Source organism: Sorex fumeus, unplaced genomic scaffold (assembly GCF_029834395.1).
Source record: "Sorex fumeus unplaced genomic scaffold, SorFum_2.1 ptg000037l, whole genome shotgun sequence".
NCBI lineage: Eukaryota > Metazoa > Chordata > Mammalia > Eulipotyphla > Soricidae > Sorex > Sorex fumeus.
Genome location: NW_026606094.1, coordinates 2,481,865 through 2,507,240, shown reverse-complemented (window position 1 = coordinate 2,507,240; position 25,376 = coordinate 2,481,865). Strand labels below are relative to the sequence as shown.

General features: G+C 48.2%; 1 protein-coding gene across 1 annotated transcript in view; it reads left to right on the top strand.

Moving 5' to 3' along the window:
* The first annotated feature begins 550 nt into the window (after nucleotides 1-550).
* The window catches only part of SND1 (staphylococcal nuclease and tudor domain containing 1), a 433,640-nt gene continuing 408,814 nt past the window's right edge, over nucleotides 551-25,376 (top strand). The window contains exon 1 of the mRNA XM_056118385.1: nucleotides 551-871. Coding sequence (XP_055974360.1) covers nucleotides 797-871 — 75 coding nt within the window. The 5' untranslated portion in view covers nucleotides 551-796. The remainder of the gene's footprint in view (nucleotides 872-25,376) is intronic.

Sequence of the window (25,376 nt, the reverse complement as noted above, 5' to 3'; positions counted from 1 at the left end):
AGAGAGACGCGAGGAACGCTCTAGCAAGGCTGAGAATGCGCGGCCAGGTTCCTGGGTCCGGGCTGACCTCGGGGGGCGCGGTCCACAGCCAACTTTCCCCGAGTTCTCCTCACACCTTGAGCTCAGGTGCAAAAGTCGCACGTCACGGCGCAGCCTAGACCGCGACCCTCCTCAAGCTCCGCTGCTCGCAGCTCGCGCCGGCCGCGTCGCACGTGGGCTCGCCCTGAGGCGGGGCTCGGTGGGCGGGGCCACACCGGAGGGCGAGGCCGGCCCCGCCCCCGGGGCTCCCATGGCCCCCCGCGCCCCGCGGCCAGATGCTGACGTGTCCTTCCCTGGCCACTACACCTCCCGACACCCCCTCCTACGGCTGCCCCGGAAGTCCCGCCCCTTGCACGGCCCTGTCACCGCAAATCGGCTCTCTCAGCGCTTCCTGGAGCTCGCCCCTCGCTTCGGGACCGGGGGGCGGGGCTCCGCGAGCCGCGTGCCTATTGGCTGGAGGTCCGGCAGGTCCTGGGCGCCGATTGGCCGGAAGGCGGTGGCGTTCTGGCACGCTTGCGCGGCGAGTAGAACGTGTGGCGGCGGCAGCGGCGGCGGCGATCGCGTCTCCTCTTTCGCTCCCTAGTCCCGCTGCAGCTCTCCTTTGAGCGCCCGGCGCGTCCGTCCCGTCCATCGCCCGCAGCCCGTCGCCCGCCCGCTCGCTCCTCGCCGCGGCGGCCACTCACCAACACCGACACCCACATTGACACCTCCTCCTAGCCGGCCGGCCGTCTTGCCCACTGCCTTTCTCTCTCTCCACATGGCCTCCACGCAGAGCGGCGGCTCCTCCGGGGGACCCGCGGTGCCCACCGTGCAGCGGGGCATCGTCAAGATGGTGAGAGCGGGGCCCCGGACCCGGACTCCCCCCCGCCTGCCTCGGGGCGGGAGTCTGATGCTGACTTCTCTTCTCTTCCCGCCAGCTTGCATGGTCTCCCTCAGACCCCCCTGCCCGATGCCCCCACCCCCTTCTTCTTCAGCGTCCACCCCCCCACTTTCCTTAGACGGTTGCCCCCCCACCCCACTCCGGCCCGGCCCCCGGACGCTCCTGATTCAGGGAGGGGTCCCGGGGATTTCCGTGGTCGCGGCACTCAGATCTCCTGGCTGATTTTGACCAGCCTAGATCGATTGCTTGCTGGGGATAAACTGAGGTAATTCACTTAGCACCCTGCTCGCGCCCGCCCGGTTAACCCCCTCCTTCACCTCCCCCACCTCCCCCCCCCCCCCGCCGGCTTTCGGTCCTTTTTTTTTTTTTTTGACATCTGCCGAGCACTTCGCCGTTTCTCGAGATGCCGCTGCCCGCTCTTTCGCGGAACTCGAAAGAAGGACTTGGCCATCTTGAAGCTCTTCTACTTCCAGCCACGCTCAGTGCCTTCCAAGTTTTCTCGCGCTCCGGTCCTCCACCTCATTCTCTGCCCAACTCTTCGTTGTCAGATCTCTGAAACTCGCAGGGGCTTCCTGACGTGTGCACGCGCTCTTGCTGTTGAGCCTTAAAAATGTTAGGGCTTAGGAACCTTGGCGATCGTTATTATTCCCCCACCCCTTGCCGATAAGGAGACGGGTTTGAGGAGGCAGTGACTTGCCTAAGGTCACATGTGGTTTGGGAGAGAGCCAGGACCGGAGCCCAAGTGTTCTGATTCCCAGCGCAGGGCCCTCACTATAAAGATGCCGCCTGATTTCATGTTCCACCACTCCCCCAAACCCTGCCAGTTTTCATTTCAAAAAAGAAAAAAAAGTACTCCCAACTTAAGTAATTTTGTAGTACAAATTCTTGTTATCAGCCCTCTGTTGTCCTCCCACACCTCCCAGATCGAGGAACCTGACACTTTAAAAAAAAAGTCAGATTTTCTGCCTGTGATGAGTTGCAAACGTAGTATAATCAGTATAATCTGCATTTCTGACATCCATCTGGAACAGCAAATGTTCTTTTGACACCTGTGAAGTCCCACAGTTTCTTTGATGCGGTAGAAAGTTTAAAAAAACAAAAAACAAAAAAACAATTTCCTTGCATCGTTGTCTTCTATGGGATTAAAATGCTCTTTGGCATATGTGTGGAAATGTTTTTTGGCATGTGTCTGTGAATTAGATTTTGAGACTCCTCCCTGCTCCCCCACTTAATCTTCATGAGTTCACTTCTCAGGTAGTATTTTGTCCCCAACCAAGTTTCTTAGGGCCTTGAAGCTTACATTTTCCTTTTATTTGAACATAATATGTGACCCAGAATTGATCAGAAATGGGCCAAAGTGATAGGATAGAGAGGTAAGGACACTTACCTTGCACATGTCCTACCGGGGTTCCATTCCCAGCATCCCATATGGTCCTCCTGGGCACTGCCAGGATTAATTTCTGAGTGCAGAACCAGGAGTAACCCCTGGTTTTTGCAGGGTGTGGCCAAAAACCGAAGGAGGGGAAAAAAAGAAAGAAAAGGAATTGATCCAGAATGAGAAGGAAGTTTCCAAGGTTGACATATTTTAAACCTTTTTTTTTTTTTTTTTGTGCTTTTTGGGTCACACCTGGCGATGCACAGGGATTACTCCTGGCTCTGCACTCAGGAGTTACTCCTGGCGGTGCTCAGGGGACCATATGGGATGCTGGGAATCGAACCCAGGTCAGCCACGTGCAAGGCAAACGCCCTACCCACTGTGCTATCTCTCCAGCCCCTTTTAACCTTTTTTGAAATACTGAAATGACCCATGAATAATCTGTTATTCTCAGTGGTTCCTCTTTTAGCTCTTTTATTTCCACTGATTTTTCCCTTCTATCAGTGGGAAGCATCACTTGGTGGCCTGTGTTGGGAATTGGCAGCCCTGAGTGAGTCTTTCTGAGCTTTCCTTTGCTGTGACTTGAGTTACTTTTTTTAAAGCCCATCATTTGTGTGCTGGGAGTGGTATGAGGCTGAATATGTTTTTGCTCCTGCTGGTGCTGAAGGCTTCCGTGCATATAGATCTTTTGAGAGGGATGGTCGGCCCACAGTGGAGCCCAGGGTTTATTATGGGTCATGTCTTGTGCTGACCTTCTTATTAACACATAACATTGAATTATTGGTCATGTTTTATAGCTGTTTAATTGGAAGTTTTGCAAGAATGGATAATGTACCTAAAGCACTTTTTAAAATTAAAGAAAAAAATTCAAAAAAAAATTTTGGTGTTTTTTTTGGGGGGGGAGGGGAAGGCGGTGGTCCGGGTGTTTAGGGCCATACCCATTGGTACTCAGTTGCTCCTTCCTGACTCTTCAGGGATTACACTGAGTATTCGCTGGGGGACTGTGTGGTGCTAGGGAATGGAATTTGGCCTACCACATGCAAAGCATGCACTCAGCCTGTTGAGCTATGGTTCCAGCCCATCTTTCTTTCTTTTTTTTTTTTTTAGAGGACCACTGGGGCAGTATTGAGGGCTACCAGGACTACCTTAAAGGGAGTGTGTGTGTGTGTGTGTGTGTGTGTGTGTGAGTGTGTGAGTGATGTGAGATGCTGCTACCAGGGATCAGTTTTTGCATGCTCTATCACTTTCTGTTGTTTCCCTGGCTCTATTGCCTGAGGCATTTCCATCACTTCCATTGGTGCTATGAGGCAGAGCTGGGCCATGTCTTTGGGGACACATATTCTGCCTCTGTTCTACCACATCCGGTACTGATTCTTTAACTTCAGGGTCTTAACTTTGTATGTGGAGGGTAGGGCCGCCCAGGGTGAAATTGTAAGAAAGTGAAGTGGACTGTAATTGAATTGTAGAAAGATTAGATGGAACTCCCTGTCTTGCCCCGAGGCTGCTATTGTGGTAAATGACATCATTTGGTGCTGGGGTGCCGGTGGGGGTGGGGAGGTGCTCAGTTGAGTCAGGGAGGAGGTTCGTTAAAGGCTGCTCTGGGACAGAGGAGCTTATACTGCTGCTTTGCTGTGACCAAAAGGCAGGGGATGGGAGGAGGGTGCCCTCCAAGAAAGGATTAGGGGTGGACTGCAGGCAGTTTTGTGCCAGGCTTAGAAGCCTTGTCTGCAGCGAAAAACTGACCAATGGCAAATTGCAGTGTGGGAAGTTCCTCTGTTAAGCAAAGTTGTTATTTTCCTAGACCAGTAACTGTTTCCAGTACCTTCTGGACTGCTTTGTGGACATTTTGCAAAGGAGGATGGTGCTTCACAGGGACGGGAAAGCATAGAAACTGGAATACCCCACTGGCCATAGTCAAACTTTTCAGGGTGGCGCCCCCTACCCCCTACCCCCCATGTGTATGCACTTAGGTAGAGCTGAAGACCTGAAATGGTTTAGGATGGAGGTTCCCAAACTAATTTGGCCTGTAAACCCCTTCTTGGGAAAATAAATAACTCCCTGGTCCCTGGAAATCTATCTTCAAGTGAGAAAATGGAAAGCTTCTGCCAATTCCACATACCCTGGAGGCCACTACTGGTTACTCATCTACTCCCAGCCTTGAGCCCACTTTGCAGAGCACTGGTTCAGAGTTGGCTCTAGTGAAGTGGGCTTAGTTCTTCTTTTTTTACCTTTTTCCTCAAGGTACATGTTGCAGGTTGTGGAAGGCACAGATTTCCTCCAGCTGCGGCTTGAGCCTTTAAGATGAGTGTTTACTCTTTTGAAAGTTGAAGAAGAACTTGTGTAGCAGATTATTAAAAAAAAAAGGAAATATTTGACAAGTTTTAAAAAAAAATGACAGTTGCTGGGAAAAGGGTGTGTGTGCCCCTGAGAGAGGGAGCAAGGGACTGGGTTGCTTCTGGAATGTGCTCTAGGAGGAAGTGGGCAGTCAGTTACCTCACGTGCTTTTGGAACTCTTTGTTAAGGAGGATGGAGAAACTGACAGGGGATTTGTCATTTCTGGGTCAGGAGGAGACTGGCGACTGTTTGCTTATGGGCAGCATAAAGTAAATGTTACCTTCTCACAGTCCGGAAGGGCTTTACCTCTGGATTTCTTGGGAGAATTTATTAGCCTGTCCCTGAGACAGAGTGTGGTCAGCATGTATTAAATGGACAGGGTTAGGACCCTTTCTGGCAGCACTTGGCCTGAAATTCCGTCACCCCACATAGCTACTTAGGCTTTGCTGATCCCATTTGCTTTCTGTGTAGGGGTCGGGCCCTTTGCTCAGGGCTCTAACTGTCGCATTTAACTTGGTTGTGTTTGCGTGCCTTTCCAAGCAGGAACGCTTGTACTGCTTGCGCAACAGCAGAATGAACTGGCCACGGCTCTTCTCTGTGCTTATGGAAGCACCTTTTAAAATCCTGTTTACTGTAAGGCCAAAGGGAGGACATTGCCAATGCCGAGTTCCATGTCGTGTGGTCGTGTGCCCTCCCCGCCGCTTATTTCCTTGGAATCCTTGAGTGGCCTCTGTTGGTTTTTTTGGTTTGTTTTGGGCCACCCCAACAGTACTTAGGTTCTGTGCTCAGGCACTCCTGGTGGTGCTCTGGGGACCTTATGGGGTGCCAGGGATTGAAGCCCAAGGGCAGTGCTATACTGTGTGCAAGACAAATGCCCTCCGCTGTACTCTCTCCTTAGTCCTTGCCTTTGGTTTTATACTAATAACAGGATTCTTGGGCAGCTGAGGCAACAAGGCTTCTAGAGTCGGAAAGAGTCATTTTCTCCTGTCAGGAATCCTGCTACAGGTTTTTATCAAGAGGAATATAGACTAGCTTCTGGTGAGCAGTTTAACGGCAGTCTTGAAATGCTGCCGAAAACCCAGTTGGTTCATTATATATAATGCAGAGCATCTTGGGTTTCTGAATGAAGAAGTATATCTTTACATCCAGCGTGTTGTGGTGGCTGTTTTGTAGTCTACTGAACCAGTTTCCATGTGTACTCTTAGCTCATGCAGATTGAAAGGATAAAGTCCTTGACTAAACTAGGAGAAACTCCCATATTTATTCCACTCAAAGGGACCAACTTTGCAAAGTTGGATCATTTGCAAAGAAGTGGGTTAGAAGAGAATGGAAGACTTTACCCTCTGGTCATAACATTGTCCACTTTCCATTTTCCCAGCCTGGCAGCCCTCAGCTGCTGGTGATTGGGATGGAGTGGGAGGAAAGTGGGATGGAGTGGTTGGGGTGCAGGGGCTGGGTGGTGACTTCAGGTAGGTGTTTTAGTAAAGTCATCTCAGCATTTGTGCTGATACTTGATAAGCATCTAAGAACCAGCCATAGGGGAAGTGTGTTTTGGGCAGTGGGAACAGCAAATATAAATGCTCTGGTATCTTCAATGCTGATTTTCTTTGGTGATTTTTTTTTTTGGTGTGTGTGTGTGGGGGGGGGGGTTGGGTGGAAATACACAGTGATGCTCAGGAACTGATCCTGACTCTGCATTCAGGAATCACTCCCAGCTGTGCTTGAGGGACCATATGGGGATGCCAGGATTGAACTCGGGTTGGCTGCATGCAAGGCAAGCCCCCTCTATGCTGTACTATCACTCCGGCCTCCTTTAGTGTTTTCTTAGTCGCTTTCTCCAGAAGTGTAGGGAGCACCACCTAAATGAATGAGATGAATTTTTCTATTAATACATGTTCTTTTGTTTTGGTTTGGGGGCCACACCTGGCTGTGCTCAGAGCTTCCTCCTAGCTCGGTGTTCAGGAGTCACTCCTGGCAGGGCTTATGAAACTATGTGGTGCTGGGGATTAAACCCAGGTCAGCTGCGTGCAAGGCAAGTACTGTACCTGCTGTTCTATCTCTCTGGTCCTCTTAATATATTCTTAATAAAGTTAGTTTTTTTTTTTTGCCACACCCAGTAGTGCTCAGGACACTGCATACAGGATACATTCCTTGAAAGCTTAAGGGTGCTAGGGATCCAACCTGGGTTGGCCACATTCTAGGTAAGCACCCTTCCTGCTATACTGTCTCTCAGGTCCCAAATAATAGAAGTTAGAAGTGCACTAGAGGTGGTTATAATTTTGACCCTGATGCAATTAGTAGCAGACATAAGACCACTGGATAAATGTTAAAAGTGGAAGATGGATCAAAACTGCTCATTGTTGGGGCTGGAGCAGTATCAGCGGGTAGGGTGTCTGCGTTGCACACGGCCAACCCGGATTCGATTCCCAGTATCCCATATGGTCCCCTGAACACCGCCAGAGGTAATTCCTGAGTGCAGAGCCAGGAGTTACCCCTGTGCATCGCTGAGCATGACCCCCAAAAAGCAAAAAAACAAACAAACCCTACTCATTGTTGGTTATACTAATGTTTATGATATAAAACCAAGATTTTTTTTTTTGGTTGTTGTTGTTTTATTTTTTAGCTTCTTTTCATCTAGACCCGTGTAATTCCATGGTCACTGCCTTGCAGTTGAAGGGATCTGGATAAAAATATAAATGCCAAGAGTAGGACTCAATGAGCGTTAAATAGTACCTAGAACTTGCCAGTGTTTATATAACTGTTAGAATTTTATTACTACTTGGAATTTACTGCTGCTTTGGCAGCCTAGCAAGATTGAGCCAAGCAGTGTTGGTTACAGTAAGTACCATGCTCCAGAGCTCCCACTAATCGAATGGACAGGAAGGAGCCAGCGCGTGAGCAGCATGGTTTATTAACACGGATGCCAACTCCTGAGGCTGGAAATAAGTGGGCAGAGAGTTCGGTGAGTTGGTCTGCGTTTACTTGGAGAGAGACATTTGGGACATTACAGTAAACATTTTAGTTTCTGTTTATAAGCTCAAAAGAGAAAATTAGCTCTTTAAAAAAAAATTTGGTGGGGTTGGGGGTGGTAGTGTTTGCTTTTGGGCCACACCCATGAGTGCCCTGTGACTGCTTCTGGCTCTGCACTTGTGGGTTTGGGGTGGGGGTGGGGACAGAAGCTTGTGGTGCGGGGCATGGAGCTTGGCATGCAAGCGTGTGCTCTGCACCCTGTGTTCTTTCTTTCCAGTCCTGAGATCTGGGTAAGGATTGAGGTGATGGGCTTGACTCCAGCTGAAGTTCTTCCTCATGTTTCTCTTAATGTCTTTTGGTTTTTAAATTTTATCATATACATATTTCTTTTTAATGTTTTATTTTTTATTATATATACATATGGGCTATGTATTTTATACATATACATATATGTATATATGTGTGTATACATATATACATATATATGTATAGATATATATGCTATGCCTGGCAATGCATGGGCACACAGGGAGCACTATTGGCTGAGCTTGTTCTAGCATGGAGCCATACTCAGCATGTTATTCCTATGTCAGGGGTCACAGGACTCTCAGTGGTTCTGGGGATCACCAGAGTTAAATCTGTTAAATGTCCTGCAGTGCTGGGGATGCCCTGCACGGCCCTGTTGATGCTAATGTGTTGGCCCACTTGAGCTGGTCCTAGCCTCTATTATAAGAGGTATCTTACTGTTGATGATGGCCTTGAGAGAAGGCTTTGGGTTTTACAGCAGAAACTGGTGAACAGTTGGGAGTATTTGGTGAAAATGGGGTATTGGGGAACTTCACTTATTCCAGACTCAACATGAAAAATTAATGTATTTTAAAGTACAACGGTAGGGCATTTGCCTTGCATGCGGCTGGCCCAGCTGACCCGGGTTTGATTCCTTTGCTCCTCTCGGAGAGCCCAGAAAGCTATCGAGAGTATCTTGCCTGCACAGCAAAGCCTTGCAAGCTACTGTGAAGTATTCGATATGCCAAGCACAGTAACAACAAGTCTCACGATGGAGTTGTTACTGGGCCCGCTTGAGCAAATTGATGAACAATGGTGCTACAGTGCTAAAGGAAAACGAAAACTGATTTTTTTCCCCAGTTGGTAGTTTTTAGAAGTTAGGAGGTTAAGTGATATACAGGGAAGTAAACAAACACTGTCCTCCCGTTGTTCATCCCGTTGCTTATCGAATATATCATGGGTAGCTTCCCAGGCTTTGCCATGCGGGCGAGATACTCTTGGTAGCTTGCTGGGCTCTCCGAGAGGGGTGGAGGAATTGAACCCGGCTTGGCCGGGCTGACTGCGCGCAAGGCAAATGCCCTACCGCTGTGCTATCATTCCAGCCCTATACAGGGAAAACAAACTTAAAATTAAAAAAAAATTGTAGTTTAAGTAACATAGTTATAGGAGTGTTTAAGTTGATAATGATTGATGTACAAAGTTATTGAACACACTGCTGCCCCGCCTGCCAAAGTGCCCGAGACCCTCCACCACTCACTGTCCTGTGTCAGTTCTGGCCCCACTTTCATTCCTTTCCCCTTCCCTTAGAAAATACTTAATGCACATTGAGATATTTTCAGAGGCCGCTTTTTCTGATGAGGTGGGTGGGGTGGGGCAGTGCCCTTGTCACACCCAGCAGGGGCTTGCTCCTGGCTGCTTGGGGACCTTTGGTGCTTGCTTTCTGAATGCAAAGCATATGCTCAGTCTGTTGCACTGTTTCCCTGGACCCCAGAAGTAGCTCCCCCTCCCCCACCTTTTTTTGGTGATTGGGCCACACTGAAGATGCTCAGGGTTCCCTCCTGGCTCTGCATTCAGGGATCACTCCTGGTGATGTTTGGGGGATTGAATGCTGAGGATTGAACTGGGGTTGGCCACATTCAAGGCAATGCCTTACGCGCTGTACTATCACTCTGGCCCCTCTTCTCAGACTCCTAAAGGAAGCAATTGAACCCATAGCCTCCAAGCTCCTTTCGGTCTCATGTTCAGGGCTTAACCCTGGCTCCGTACTCGGGGATCACTCCTGGAGGTGCTTGCGGGGAGCTCATAGGGTGCCAGGGATTGAGCCAGGGATGAACAAGTGAGAATATCAGTCCCACCTTGCCTGGAAACACCTTGATGCTCTGCCGGGGTGGCAGGTCTTGACAGTAGTCTGGGACCTGTAGCTCACGTGGTGTGTGTGTTCTGGCTCTGCTCTTTTATTTTGGTAGGGGTGTGTGTGTAGCGGGGAGCGGGGGTGGGGGGGGTGGGGGAAAGAGGGGCGGGGATGCAGTGCTCTGAAGCATGCTTGATCCATTTCATGAGATTTTTTTGGGCCTGGTGATGCTGGGGGGCCACCAGAGCCACCCAACAATGCTTGGGCATCACTACCAGAGCGACTTTGGTCAGTGCTGGGGGCCTCCAGGGCTGCATCTCATATTCAGGAGGCCCTGTCATGCTGGGGATTGAACTGGGCCCGTGTGCATGCATGCAGGCTCCCCAGAGCCTCAAACTACCCTGCTTTTGACTGGCGGAATCTCGCCCCAGTGTGGTTAGGGTTCTGAACCCTTAGCATTTGCTTCCCTAAGGTCGGAGCCCTTTCCTTCTCATTCTGAGTGTCTTTGGCAAATCTTTCCCACTTTCATTTAATGTGCAAGTGTAGAAGGAACCCTCTTAATCTCGTCTTCGTAGTTCCTTACTAGATTTATTTTCTTTTGAATTTATTTTTCTTCATGAGCTTTTGTGTGTGTGTTTGAGTGGGAGGTGGAATAGGGGTGGGGGAAGGGGACCATGAGGTCCCCAGCCAAAGATGGAACTCAGGACTCAGAGATTGTCAAGGCTCTACCTGCCACTTGAGTCACATCTTTGACTCCTATTGTAAGTCTTTCTAAGTACCTCCTGGGACTAGATTCACTTATTTTATTTTGTTTTGGGGCTACAGTGGACTGACAATATTCAGGGACTACTTACTCCGTTCTCTGTGCTCCTGGTGGATGTTGTTCCTGGTGATGTTCTGTGTTCTGGGCATCATTTGGTGTCTGGATGAAGCCCAGGCCTCGTGCATGCAAAGCATGCCTTCCAGCCCATTGGGCCAACCCTCTGGTCTCCTCTAGGGATAGATTTGGACAGGAACCCAGAGATTTCCTAAGGAGGTCCTAAACAGGGCGGGGCACACACATTTTACTTGGGGGGGCGAATTGCTCTTTCTCTCTAGTGCTTGTCTAGGTGACTACAGGACTTGATGGGCTGCAACTCTCAGGGGTCATTTTAAGTGACACTGGGTCTTTTACTGAGTCATAAGTGACAGCCAAGAAGGTCGGTTGGTTGGTTTGTTAGCTCCAACCAGCAATGCTCAGGGCTTACTCCTGGCTCAGCACTTCAAGATCACTCCTGGTAAACTGGTCTTGCCAGGAATTTGTGGTGCCTGGAATCTAACCCGGGTCAGCCCTGTGCAAGGCAATACCCTATCCATTGAATTATTGTTCCAGCCCTAAGAAGTTGTTTTATGTGCCTGATTGAGACCATATGCTCATTTAACTCACAGCTGCTACTTTTCCTTCTATTTGCATAGATTCCCAAGATCTTCCTATCACTTGGCACCAAAAGCTTGGTACATCCTAACTGTGGAAGTCTGCTGTTGTCACCAAGCTTCAGGATTCTTTCTTTCCTTTCAAACTTGAAGATTCTGTGCTCCTTATTTTCTGCCCTTTTAATCTGCAGGAACCATGTACTTGAGCCCTTGCTAAGCTGCCTTTATAGCTTTGGTATTTCTTTCTTATAAACTACCTACTCTCCCCTCCCCCACTTTTCCCTTTGGTTTTTGGGCCACACCCAGTGGTGCTCAGTGCTACTCCTGGCTCTGTACTCAGGGATTACTCCTGGTGGTGCTGTGGGGACCATAAGGGGTGCTGGGGTTTGAACATGGGTTGGCACCATGTAAGACTTTACCCACTATACTGTCTCTCTGGCCCTCTAAGCCCTATCTTAATAATTGTTCCTTGGTGGTCTCCATCTTTCCTTTTTATTCCTCTGTCTTGTCTAACAGAAAGTAACTTTTGTCATTGTTCTCAAGTCTTCCCAGACTTTGAGGGTAAAGGGCCAAGTCATGGAACTTTTAGTTCCCCTCTGGCTTCTTCTCACTTTTACCAGCACCTTTGTTTCATCCCTGAATTTCTTCAGGATGCTGAAGTGACTTGCAGCTGGACTTAGCCATTTAATAATTTAAAATCAAGTTAAAATCGACAAAAATCTCTCCCCCTCTCTCTACCCTCCAGTTTCCTGCTTGCAAGTTGTTCTCATTCCCTTAAATAATTGTGCTTCCAGAACTTTTTCCATGCTGGTACATACACCCCCTCATTTTTGAAAAACCAGAAATGAAGTCATAGTCATGTGACATGCAGCTCATTTGGGGGAGGGGGGAAAGAAGATGGACACCTAAGTGGTGCTCAAGAGCTTCGGGTACCTCTCCTCCCCCCATCCCACCTCCCTCCTCTCCCCTGAATTCTCATCCAACCTAGCTGTGGGGTCAACATAAGGGTCCAAGGATGCTGTGCTACTTGGGCCATCTGGTGGTGCTGGGGACCTTTAGAGCCACACCTGGGGGTGCTTGGTGGGTGTTGTACCTGGCAGTACTTGGGAGTTACCAAATGGTGCCTGGGAGAGCTAGTATGGGGTAAGACTGTAAGCTCTCTACTCTCGCCTGCAACTTACATTTAGAAGTGTATTATCATAACTGGCTTTCTGTGTCCGAATTACAGATCTGCTTCACTTTTCTCTGGGTGAGCTCTCTTCCATAGCTCAGGTGGAATTATCTGTTCCTTGCTGGTCTAAACCCTGAGGTACCGACTGAACATGCTTTTACACATCCTTGTGTGCTGATGCTGGTGTTTCCAGAAAATTGACTCCTAGGAGCGTATTTGCTGGTATCAGTCATGGACTCTCAGTTTTGGTAGGGGGATTTGCTTGTTGACTTCTTACATGTTTCATCTTAGATACAATTTAGGGGAAGGGCTGGGGAGATAGTACAGGGGTTAAGGTGCTTGCCTTATGTGCAGCTGACCCAGCTGGGCACCACATATGTATGAAGCCCCTCCAGGAGTGAATCCTTGAGGGGAGAGCCAGGAGTAAGCCATGAACATGAGTGTGGCTCCCAAAGCAAAATCAAAAACTGACCAAAAAAAAAGTGATTCTAAACACAAACCTTAATTTCACTAAATGAAAATGGAAAACCAGCTTAACTTGCCAATACGTTTTGTTTTTCGAAGTAAAGAGTTATTAAAAGAGAGAGAAGAGAAAATACACTTTGAGTGTGGGCTTCTCCAGAAAGAGGAGGTGAGCCTCTGAAGTAAAAGAAAGGAAACACGCACCTGTAAAAAGTATCTTTTAAAATCACTAGAAGTGAGGGGTTGGAGAAGTAGTGCCAGGGTTAATAATCTGGGGCACTGTACACAGGTGGTCCCCTGAACCTGGCCAGGGAGCTCCCTGAGCTCAGAGTCAGAAGTGAACCCTGAGCATCACTGGATGTGGCCCTCAAAACAAAAACCACTCAAAGTGACACAGATTGGGTTCAATACTAGCCTGAGTGCTGTGGCTTTTTTAGGGGCCTCTGAAGGAAGTTTGACAAGGAGTTTCTCATAGAGGGTAGTTTTAGTGACTAAAAGGCTTCCTTCTACCACTCTGAAACATTCTTCTTGATTAATTGGATTAAATGGAAAAATGAGAAAGGATGCTTCTCTGTTTTGTTTTTCTTTTCTTTTCTTTTCTTTTGTTTTCTTTTCTTTTTTTGGGGGGGGGGTCATACTTGGCGATGTTCAGAGATTACTCCTCGCTCTGCACTCAGGAATTACTCCTGGCAGTGCTTGGGGGACCATATGGGATGCTGGGAATTGAACCCGGGTTGGCTGTGTGCAAGGCAAATGCCCTACCTGCTGTGCTATTGCTCCAGCCCCAAGAAAGTATGCTTCTTATGTTTGTGTAAATATTGTTAAATGTTGCCACACGTAGGCTTCATGTGTCTCCTAGAACAGTTTGGTTTTGTGTTGAAAACCAACCCATACTTTGGGAAGCCTCAGCAGGAGTTCTGCCTTTATTGAGGTAGAACTGAACTCATTTTCTGGGGTGGCTATGGATCAGAGCATTGATCTACTGAAAACTGGTTATATGACCCTGGGCAAGTGGTCTTACCCCTCTCTATTCCAGCTTTGCCTGTGAAGTGCTCCCCTCTGGGGATTGTCACAGAGGGTGTGAGGGAACATGGGTAACAGTGGCTGGTGGGCAATGTTCTGTCACCATTACTTTGCATTAGTTCAGCAGTTTTCATCTCTCCCGAAGTCACATAGTGGTGAAAAGGGAGTGACTGGAGCATAAGGGCAGAGCGTAAGTTTCATGATGTTCAATTTTATGCATGTGCTTTAGATTTTTGTTTTGTTTTGAATCTGGGAGCCATACCTCATGGTGCTCAGGATTTACTCCTTGCTCTGTGCTCACTGATCACTCCTGGTGCCAGGGATTTGGATGGGGGTGCATTTGGACCTGCTGCGTGCAAGACAAGTGCTTTAACCACTTGTAATCACTGTCTCTTGCTTGTAACTGATACCGGTTTCATCCATGGCACTGCACACAGATGTCTCCTAAACCTGGCCAGGGTGCTCCCTGAGCCCAGAGCCAGGAGTAAGTCTTAAGCACCACCGGGTGTAGCCCTTAAAACAAAAACCACCCAGAGTGACACAGATTGGGTTCAATTCTAGTCTCAGTGCTGTAGCTTTGCAGGGGCTTTAGTCTTGTGAACTATTCTTATCACATTTTATGTTTTTGCGAATATTATCAGTTTGTGATGGCATTTGCTTTCCTAAATACCCTTGTCAAAAAATAAGCAGATGGTCTATCAGTTTTGTCATGGAATCTCAGAAGTCTGCGTGCCTCTGTCTGGCAGAGCAGAAACATGAGCAAGGAGAGAGGACCCCTGGCAGATGTGTTAAGTCCTGGAGCCTCAGAATTCTCGCTGAACTCTCAGTGACACTGGAGCACAGCGGGGCTGTGTGAAAGTGCAGGTGCGTGCTGGCTGGTCGTGGCACAGGTGTGACTGCTGAGGCCCAAGAGCCACAGGCGAGGAGAGTTCCAGCTTCTTCCCAGGTGCCCCGCCCCCTCAGCAATCCCACAAGCAAAGTTTCCACTCTCAGGGAAAACATCTCTTTTCCTTGCCCTGGGGGGGGGGGGGGGGAGTTAGTCAGCCACATTCCTTGGGTGGGGGGGGGGGGCGCGGTTTCTTACTCCCTTGTCAGTTTCCCACACCTATGGCCCTATTCCAGGTAGAATGGGAATGGGAAACCCTCAAATATTGGTTCTCTGCAAGAACAGCTCCTGACCACCAGGCTCTGACCACCTTGGTAAGGTCAGGGTAACTGGGCCTCACGTCAGTAATCTCCCCCTCTACCTTCCTTGCACTTACAGTGTCCAGTTAGGAATGAGATGTGTGTTTATTTAAAAACATCTACGGCCGGGTGGGGGGACATGGCCCTTCCCAGTAAACCCCGCTGGTGGTTCAGTGTGAGGGCCCGAGGATGTGTTGCTGGCCAGACCCTGCAGTGTGGGAGTACCAGCTCTATCCTAGCAGTGCTCAGGGAAGGGTTGAATAGGGGCACTCCAGGCTTGCATTCGATGATGTGGGGGCCCATGTGGTGCCAGGGATCCAGCCACGTTAGCCTCATTTAAGGCACCTGACCCCCTGCCCTGTCTCTCCAGTCCCTGGTGGGTTGATTGAGCATGATGGATTCTGGGGATAGGGGCGAGGGGTGAGGACTGGATGTGAATTGTCACAGCTCACTGGGCCCATGAACTGAAGGTGGTCTGGGCACAGCCATCAGAACAGAAGAGGGTCTCTTGACTGAGAAGAAAAAATGGTTTCTTTTTTTTTTCTTGTGGGGTGGGGTGGGGGTGGCAGGCACACCCAGTGGTGCTGAATGGCTATGCTCAACTCTGTATTTGGGGGTCTCTCATGGCATGTTGGAGACCATGCAGTGCCGGGGATCAAACTGGGGCCTCCTGTATGTAAGCCTGTGCTCAGCCTGCTGATGAACCATGGGTGTCCTAAGACCGAGACCTGGGTTGCGTGCTTGGTTGAGGGTGGAGCTTGGACTTTAGGTTTCGTTGTCAGGCTTATTCAAATGGGTTGGAGAGATGCTGTGGGGCGAAGGGTCTTGCATTGCATGCAGTCAACCCCAGTTCGAACCCCAGCACCACACCCAGGGTGTGGCCCTCCCAATCCCCTGCCCCATACATAATTTTTTCCGCCCCCGCATAAATGGCTGGTAACTGGAGGCAGATGGCTTTGTCTTATGGTGGAAAGAGGGAACTTAATTGTGGTTTTTAACTATGAATTTAAGTATGTGTGTTTTTTCTTGGAGAGTGAATATGTTGGGAAAATCAGATCTGAGTGTTTTTCAGAGCAGTTTGTTTTAAGAACTTTTTGTGGGGAGAATGTGAAAGTGAGAGGTCTTGACATTGGCAAAGGATGAGATTAAAATCAGCAGAAAGTACGAGCAGGAAAAATCACTGTGTATGTATGTGTGTGTTAGGGTGTGTGTGTGTGTGTGTGTGTGTGTGTGTGTGTGTGTGTGTGTGTGTGTGTGTCCAGCAGGCTTCTGGCTCTGTTCTCAGGGCATACTCTTGAAGTGTTCCTGGTTTGGGAGATCATGCAAGGCAGGCGATTTACCCACTGGACTGTTGTTCTGGCCCCTAAATTCAGACGTTTTCGAAAATGACTGGAGCCATGTGAACTCGATATTAAACAGAGCAGCTGTTAGGGCAGCTGAGAGAGTTGGTGGTAGAAAAAGGGACACCAAGTGAAGCTTAGCGTAAGTTTTGTTTCCCTGGGATATGCTGCTGAGATACCAGAGAACTTGTAAACTGGATATTTTCCCTTTCAGGACCGGAGAAATCCTTTGTTTTACAGACTTTAATATGAGGTGTCCACTTTGTTTTTTTGACAGCAATCCTAAACAGTGATTGGTTGTGCCAGGTGTCATTGATCAGTGTCCCTGAAAGATCTTCAGGCATATAGAGACCTTTTCTCCTTCCTTTTCTGCCTCACTGTCTGGGGAGACTCCGGAGGCCTTGGGCCCTGTGCGCTGTAATTGGTAATTTCCCGTGCAGTTCCCCCTGGCAGGTGAGCCCTTTCACAGCCCAATGACCTGGAGGCTGCTTCTGTAACTCGAAAGGTGAGTTATCTTATTAAACTCCCTCTGAGAGCCTCGTGCTGAGACCTCTCTGCGGGGTTCAGGCTCTGCTCCCACGAGCCTTCTGGGCCCATGTTCATCTGGAGAATCAGTTGTAGATTAACTTCCTTACAAAGCAAGGCAGTGAAGGTTGCTGGCCAACTGCTTGACTTCCCTTTCATTCATTGTTTCTTTTGGTTTGGGGGGACCTCACCCAGTGGTCCCCAGAGGCTATTCCCAGCTCTTTGCTTGGAAGTTGCTTCTGGCAGGAAGTGGGACCCTGTGCTACTGGAGCTGAAACTTGCAGACCGTGCACCCAACCCTTTGATGATTACTGTTATTTTTTTGGTTTTGTTGTTAGGCCGTGCCCGGTGATGGCTTGGGGTTACTCCTGGTTCTGCACTCAGGAATCACTCCAGGAGACTGTATGGGGTGTTGGGGATTGAACCTGGGTCAGCTGCATGCAAAACAAGCACTCTACCCTCTGTATTGTCTCTCTAGCCCAAGGGGCTGGTGATTCTTGACCAGCCAGAATGGTGGTTCAGTGTTAGGTCAAAGGATGTGGTGCTGAGATGCCAGGGATTGCCTGGACCTTCCCAGTTGGTGCTCAGGGGCTGCCAGTGCCAACATGAAGTGATACTCAAATGTTACCAGGTGGTGCCAAGGATTGAACGGGGGCTGAGAATTGAACCCTTATCATACTGATCCAGGTGCTACAGTTTGTGTTAATGAAAGGACATTCACGGGTGAGTTCCTGGTGGCCTGCATGGGTGTATTAACCCCTGTACGATCTCTCTGGCTCCTTCTCCCCACTTTAGTAAGCTTTGTAGTATTGGTGCTTTTAATGAAAGTGCCTCTTGCTTTCCTGCTCAGAGAAAATGTGTTTATCAGTAGGAGACACTAAGAGCCAGTGTGGAGAGAATAATCAGCTCTCAGACTCAGATTATGAGGAGTAGAAATTCAGAAAATAGATTTTTGTAAGTGGTTGTGACAAAAGACACCCCGAGTGTGAGCCGAGTATAAGCTCTGGGATAGAATTTCTACAGAGGTTACTATCCTCACTGCAAAGAGTGACCCCCACCTCCCTTTCTGTTCCCCCCAAAGGTAGTAGAATAACAGAGCTTGGCTTAAGTGAGGCACAGGGTCAGCAGAAATATGGGTGTATTTCACCAAAGTGGAGGAGCGAGGGCTGTGGGTAGAGCTTGGTGGAGAGCATAGGCTTGGCGTGTTTCATCTCTGGCACTCCCTCCCCCACGTGGAGGAGCAGTTCTTTGGGCACATCCCCTGCAGTGAAGCAAGTTCCAGATTGTGACCTCTTGGGCCACACCTGGTGGTACTCAGGGGCAACTCCCAGCTCAATGCTCGGGGATGGAACCCAGGACTACTCCCTTGCGAAGTATGTGCTGTAGCCTTGGAGCTGACTCCCTGGGTCCTCGTGGACTTCCTGAGGTATGCAAGTCCGCGGTGAGGAGGAAACGGGCCACTCGTTAGGTCTCACCCTGCTGTGTGAAGCAGTCAGGGCACTGGGTTTTCATTCCTTTCTGCATCTCCCTTGGGTCTCTGTGTCAAAGAGAACCATATGTCTGTCTCTGTGAACTTAGCAGTGAAGGGCTTTGAAATGTTTGCGGTCAACTTGGGATTTGTACTTGTTTTGACATCTAAAATTTGACTGGGCATTTCAAATAGGAAACGTTTCCAAACCGATTTGGGAAGTGAAAATGGGAAAATGAACACTTTTCATGGGTAGCATGGAAATTCCTCAGATTCTGCAGTCAGTCCTGCCTATAAACCAAGATAGATACGTTAGAAATTTCTTATGAACCCATCCGTGACGAACACTATTGAACATCATCACCATAGGCTGAAGGGAACAACCACACCTGGCAGAGTAAATGCACTGGTCTTCCTTTCTCTGGGATATTTCAGACTTTCTGGGCGCCTTCATTTGTGGTGTCTGACACACTTTTTTTTTCAGTTTTTGGCCACATGACACAATAATGCTCAGGTCTTGCTTACTCCTGGTGGTGTTCAGAGCGCCATTTATTGATGCCAGAGATTGAACTGGTGTCTTCCACACACAAGCCCAGCACCTCACTGTCTCTGGTCCTGGCATACCCATTTACTATCTGTGAGTGGGTATTTGGTGCCATTTCTGTTTACCCTGGGACTGTTGTGATGACCCTGCCATGAGGAGAGAGGAAATGTGAGCAGCCACCATCTTGCGACTGGTCACAGGATCGTTGCCATTGGTCTCCTGGATCAGGGACGTGGCTTTCCATTGAGCTTGGGGAATTCAGTGTCTGAGTTAAGGAGAGGTGAGCCCAGGGTGGGTGGGAGGGTGTTTGGTGCTGGACTAGCTGCCCAGGTAACTCAGTCATTCCTGGATGCCATCCCAGGCTTCTCCATACAGCTTTATCTCCATGCACCCAGAAGGGAAGGAGGGCCAGAAAGGCTCTTCTACCCTCACAACCATTTGGAATTCTGAGCAGAAGACTCAAACCTGGAGGGACTGCTTTCTGTGTGCTGTTGAAGAGGATTCAGATGGTCAACCCCCCTCTTAAAGAGATGTAAGAATTAGGAAGCAGCGGGTCTGGATAGAAAATGGATCCGAACACGAAACACATACCAGTTCCTTGAAACCCACTAAACAGGCTGATGTGAGGTACCCTGCAGTGTATTTAAGTGAGCTGTTGGTGACTTATAAGTGTTCTTATGTGCCATAAGTTTTGGGTACACTGGCCTTCTCTTCCCTGTGGATATCCCAGCGGATATCTGAACTCAAATAGTGCCAAATTGTATATGTATATATGGTGTCTTTTCTCTGCATCTGTAGCTGCGATAGTTTTAATTCACAAGTGGGACACACTGGGAGATTGTTAGCACTAGCACGGCTTTGACTTATACTGTACCATAATAAAAGTTAGTAGAATGTGGCCTCTGAAGACTCCTAATGAACGTAACATGGAATGTGAGACCAGGACTAGGCAGGACTGAAGCCCATAGGCCAAGATTAGGCCTTTGTTTATATTTTATTTTTTTCTTATGAAAGTATTTAAATTTTTTTCCCTTAATTTTTGGGCCATACCTGGCAGTGCTCAGGAGTTATTCTTGGGTTTTGTGCTCAGGAATTTCTCCTGGTGGGCTTGCTGGACCATATGGGGTGCTGGGATTGAATGTGACTTGGCCGTGTGCAAGGCAAGTTTTTACCTTCTGTACTTGTCGCTCTGGCCCCTCTCATAAAAGTATTAAAATCGTAAAAATTTAAAGATATATTTTAAAAGTATTAAAATCGTAAAATAAATGTTTACATAGTTTTTTTTTTTTGGGAGGGGTCACACCCGGCAATGCACAGGGGTCCCTCCTGGCTCTGCACTCAGTAGTTACTACTGGCGGTGCTCAGGGGACCATATGGGATGCTGGGAATCGAACCCGGGTCGGCTGCGTGCAAGGCAAACGCCCCTACCGGCTGTGCTATCTCTCCAGCCCCCTGTTTACATAGTTTTTATTGAACAAAAATTTAGAAAGTTATGAGCAGGGGAGCAAAAAAGGAGTACATGTTCAAGAGAATATGAGCTTGAAAGGATAAGCAAGCACAGAGGCTAGAAAAAGAAGTGTTTAAGGGGGGACATGAGCGAGCGAGTGAGCATGGAGGCATAGAGGCAAGCAAGAGAGGATATGGGCATGAAGAGCAAGTGCTCAAAATATTTTTTAATAATTTTTAAAAATAAAAAAAATTTTAAAAAATATTTAAATAATTTTTTGGTTTTGGGTCATACCTGGTTGTGCTCAGGACTTTTTCCCGGTGGTGCTCTGGGGGCCACCCTTGGAGACAGGGATTGAGCCTGGATTGGCCACATGCAAGGCAAGCACCTTGCCTTGTTTCTCTCACCCCTGCCCAAATTTCAGTTATTTTTGATCTCAGAGAGGTCTGTACAGATACATCCATGTTTGCTGGTGTCCCAAGGTCATCAGTGTCTTCCCCACACAGCACCATCCTCCCTGGCTTAGTGTTTTCTATGTCCACTCATAGAATTTTCTGGTAACTTCTTGTCTGAAAGTAAAAGGAAATAATCCTCTCCCGACAACCAGTTCGGGCATTTGGATATATTTTTAACTTGGTATTTGGTATTTGGGTTGAGGCTTTGGTATTTGGATTGAGGCTTCGGTATTTGGATTGAGCCAAGAGATCTTGGCTTATTAAATAAGGCTAAATAGAAGAGTGATGGAGAATATAATCATAGAAGAGATGATAGCATTTTGCTCAGACCCAGAATATCCCTTTGGGGGATATAGGAAGTGACTGAGGCAAGTGGGAAGACAATTGAATATTGAACAGTTAATTGGGAGACTCTCCAGTGTGGTCTGGGATATAGACTTGAGTGGTTTCTGCTGAGAATAGAGTAGACTCGACAGCTTACAGGAAATAATCAATTGAGTTATGAGTTAAGTAAGATGTTCTTGAAGGTGGTTACAAGGGAAATTTGACAGCTCGTAATCAGAGGACTGGTTAGGGAATTGAGCTGAAGAAAATGCTCCTGAAACTACCGGTACTTCCTTGGGGAGAATGAAGTGCTGCTGCAAAAATGAGGAGGTGCACTGGGTGGGCAGAGACCTGCCAGACAACTCTGAGCATGGATGGAGACCCCTGGCTGAAGGGAGGGTTGGAAAAAGGGCGGGGGGGAGGGGCTGTGGGAGGGAGAAGTAGGAAAGGTCGCTCTGAGTATGACCCCCTTCCTTGAGAGGTTTTTTGTGTGGCCTTCCCACTGTTGTGGGTTTTTTCTTTTCCTTCCCAGTAGAAATGTGTCTGCTGGGTAACCCCCCAGCCCTCACCCTAACCCAGGCTGGAACCATGGGGACTGCTGGAGTATAATTGTTCCACGATTTTTAAACTAGTTGATGAACAGTAAAGACTTCCTGCCTGCCTGCTCCTTCCTTTCCTCTCTTCCTCTCCTATTTCCCTCCCTTCCTCCTCTTGTTTCCTTCCTTCCTCCCTGCCTCCTTCCCGCCCTCCCTCCTCTTAGGGAAAACACATGATGTGGGTTGAAATCTGGTCTCCCATGTGCAAAGCGTGCTTAGCTCTCTTTCTAGAGCCCACAAATGGGGCCTCCTCTATGCCTAGCACTCTGCTGGGGGCTGTTTTAAGCAGTGAAATCAGCAACCACCTGTCCCTGTGCATGGCAGTAATTTCCCTTTGCTGTTTAATGGCCAAGTGCTCGACCTGGACCCCCCTGGCAGAGGAGAAAGTTGTCAAGTGCTGGTTTTTTTTTTAAATGTTCTGCACTCAAGTTTTGATTCTTCCTTGTGGTTGGTTCCATGTGGTTTTCGCTCTGGAAAAATTTTGCTTTCACAGGGGAAATGGACTTCTCAGACATGGCATTTTATGTTTGTCTGCTGTACAGTTCCTTTAGAGTTCTTTTTCTGAGTAACAGGTCTGCATCTCTGGGTCCTTGACAGCAGCATTGTTGAGCGTGGCATAGCGAGGCCTTGGCTCTGGCAGGGCACCCTTGTGCTGGGGACAGCCTGGTCCAGGCTTTTAGGAGAATGAGCTGGACTTTGGACAGGAGCTAAGTTACAGCTTTGGTGTTCTTTATGGATGTCACCGCTTTTAGGACTTAGTTGGGAGGCCCCCAGGAAAATCTGCCTTCTAGATCTGATGCCATCGTGCTTATCTGTAAAGTGAGGGTACTTCCTTTAAGCTTTGGTGTAAGGATGGAGAGGATGGGGAGGGAGAGAGATCAGTGTTCCTTTTACATACCTTGAAGTCCCTGCTAGGTGTCAGGTGGTGTGAGAAACATCCCTTAACAGCTAGAGAAGCTGGTGGTATTATCACCCTTATTTATAGATCAGAGACCATTCATTATAGTGTTGGGAATGATTTTCACTGAGATGGGGTTCAAATGCCAGACTGATTTCAGAGTTCATGGGAATCTGAGGTTGTGCTTACTCAGGTGCTTTGCCAAATAGAAAGACGAGTATAGCGTTAAGATGTAATAATGACCATTGCTTTAGAGGACAGAGATTCTGACATAAGTATTTAAATATGCTTACCTGGGGTGTGGGAGGCTTAGCCAATAAAGCCAGAAACTCACTGGTGGATTATCTAATTCTCCCTGAGTGAATTTGATAGAATTTCCATGATTTTGCTATTTTATGCTTATGGAGAGGAAAAGTGATTCCTCCTCTCTTGTATATAATCTTCTAATCTTCGCTTCAGACAACTTTGAGCCATTATAAGCCACGATGATATTAGCTCATACTGATTGAATTGTAGATTTCATCACTCTCACCTGTATTTATTTTACAAATGAGAAAACAGTCTAATTGAGTCAGTTCAGTAACTTTCAGAGATCACATTGACACTGATTTGATTCTGAAACTAAATACATATGCTCTTACACATAACACTGCTCTTTCTTTGATCATAAAAACAAGCAGGTTTGCATTAACTTTGAACACTAGTCCAAAGTGTATTTTTGCTGCATACTTGCTATTCAGACTACCACAAGACTAGTTTTATCTCTCTTCCTTGTCACAATGTTTTAGCTCGAGGGTTGGCAGACGGACTCTGTAGAGGGCCAGGTAGTAAATGTTTGGGCTTTGCGGAATATACCATCTTTATCATTACCACCGAGTCCTTCTGTTCCAACATGCAGGCAGCCAGGCCAGTTTCTTAAGTGAATGTGTTTCGTCCTGTTCCAGTAAAGCTTTATTTGTTGAAACCAAAAATGGAATTTCATAGGCTTTTTCAATGTCATATAATCTCCTCTCTTTGCTTTCGCCCCGACTCCCTTCAAAGGGTCTTACAAAGACAGGGTTGGGTGTGCATTTGGCTAGTGGACTGTAGTGTGCCGCTCTTGCTTTTATCATGCTGAAGGTTTCTTCCTTTGTGTTTCCTTTTCAGTGTCCTTTGGCGCTGTTGGCATCCGAGTCTCCGCTTGCCCTGCACACGGGAGTGTTTAATACATGTTGGTTTGACTTGGGGCCGCCAGCTCATGATAGCGGGGCTCACACACCTGCTCTGCTGGCTCTGCAAAGCGGAGGTTTTAATTGGGAAAAAGATTTAATCGGAGAGTAACCTCAGATACCGTTTTAGCAGTCATCCACTCCCCAAATGCTTGTTTGTGCATGTGGCACAGTGGAACATCGGGATTGGGAAGTCAGCCTTGCCCTTGGCTTTGCCATCAGCCCTCCTGTTTTAAGCAAAAGTCATTTGGTCTCTCTTGCCTGCAGATTTTATCTGTAAAATGAAAGGGCCCTGTTAGATGCTCTCTTCAGCAACCCTTTTACCCTGCACAGTGGTTTCTGTTCCCTTGATACTTGGAACTCTCCTGTTTTCGCATTGCGGTTCAGCTACCCTGGGTGCAGCCACTTGCCCTTCTCTCTGCTGACTGCCAGCGTGCCCAGATCAAGGGCAGTGGCGCTGCACGAGGCTGTGGGCCTCCAGGTCATTGTGTTTGTGCGCTGGGCCCTCCACTGTAGGCTCGCCTCTTGCTTTACCAGAAAAAGCAAGAAAAAGCTGGCTGTGTTGGCAAGTGTCCTGGGAAAGACCTCCGCGGCCACACAGCTCCTGTGCTTTGGGGATTGCTTTCTCTTTGTCTAAATGACTTTTTAATTTTCCAGAGCTGATTCTTCCTGGCCAGGCAACCGTTCTGGCAGCCAGGAAGCCTTTTCCCCCCAATAAACTTGGTGAAATTCTCCCCAGTGCGGTTTCTCCTTAGTTACTCTTGCATTAATTCTGTTTCTTTCAGAACTTTTTCTTCATTGAAATGGATCAACTAAAAACTTTCCCACCTCTTCCACAGGGGCCCCCCTCATCGCCTGGTGTCAAAATGAGGGGTCCTCAGAGTTCTGCTGATATGTGTCGCTGACACACGACCCCACATTTGGGCAGTGTCTGCTCACATGAAGTCTGCGTCTCTTTCAGTTCAGTGGTTCTTCTGGCCTGGTGCCCCGGGGCTGAGGAATCCATTGTGCCTGCGTGGTTGCTGCTCAGGGTAGCCTTGTATTGTTTCTGGCCTCTTGTTTCTAGTTTTGAGCCCGTAGATGTCACTGCCGGGCTCCTTTCTGTAGCTTTACCTTGTTTCTAGAGGACTCAGCGTTTGCACCGGTTTGCACCGGTCCTTCATTGTGCCTGGTATCCAGTTTTGTGGACTTTTTTTTCTTCTTTTTTTTTTTTTTTTTGGGAGGCTGTGGGACAGCCAGGTCTGGTGGTATTGCTCCTGCTTCTGTGCTCCAGGGTCTCTTCCAGCAGTGCTTGGGGGGCCAGGTGGCGCTGGGGTGCTGGATATCAAACTGTGGCTGGCTGCATTCAAGACAAGCACGTAACCCCCTGTAATGTCTCCCTGCCCCTTCCCAATAGTTTTGAGTGGTGAGCCAGGGAGACAGCTCGCAGGGATAGAGCACATGCCTTACATGTGCAAGACCTGTCTAGCACAGGCTGTTTGCCAAGCCTCAGCATTACACCCCACATGGGCAAAAGCATATTGGCATAAAGTCTGCAGTGATTGGGGGCTAGAGAGATAGTATTGGGGCTAAGGTGATTACC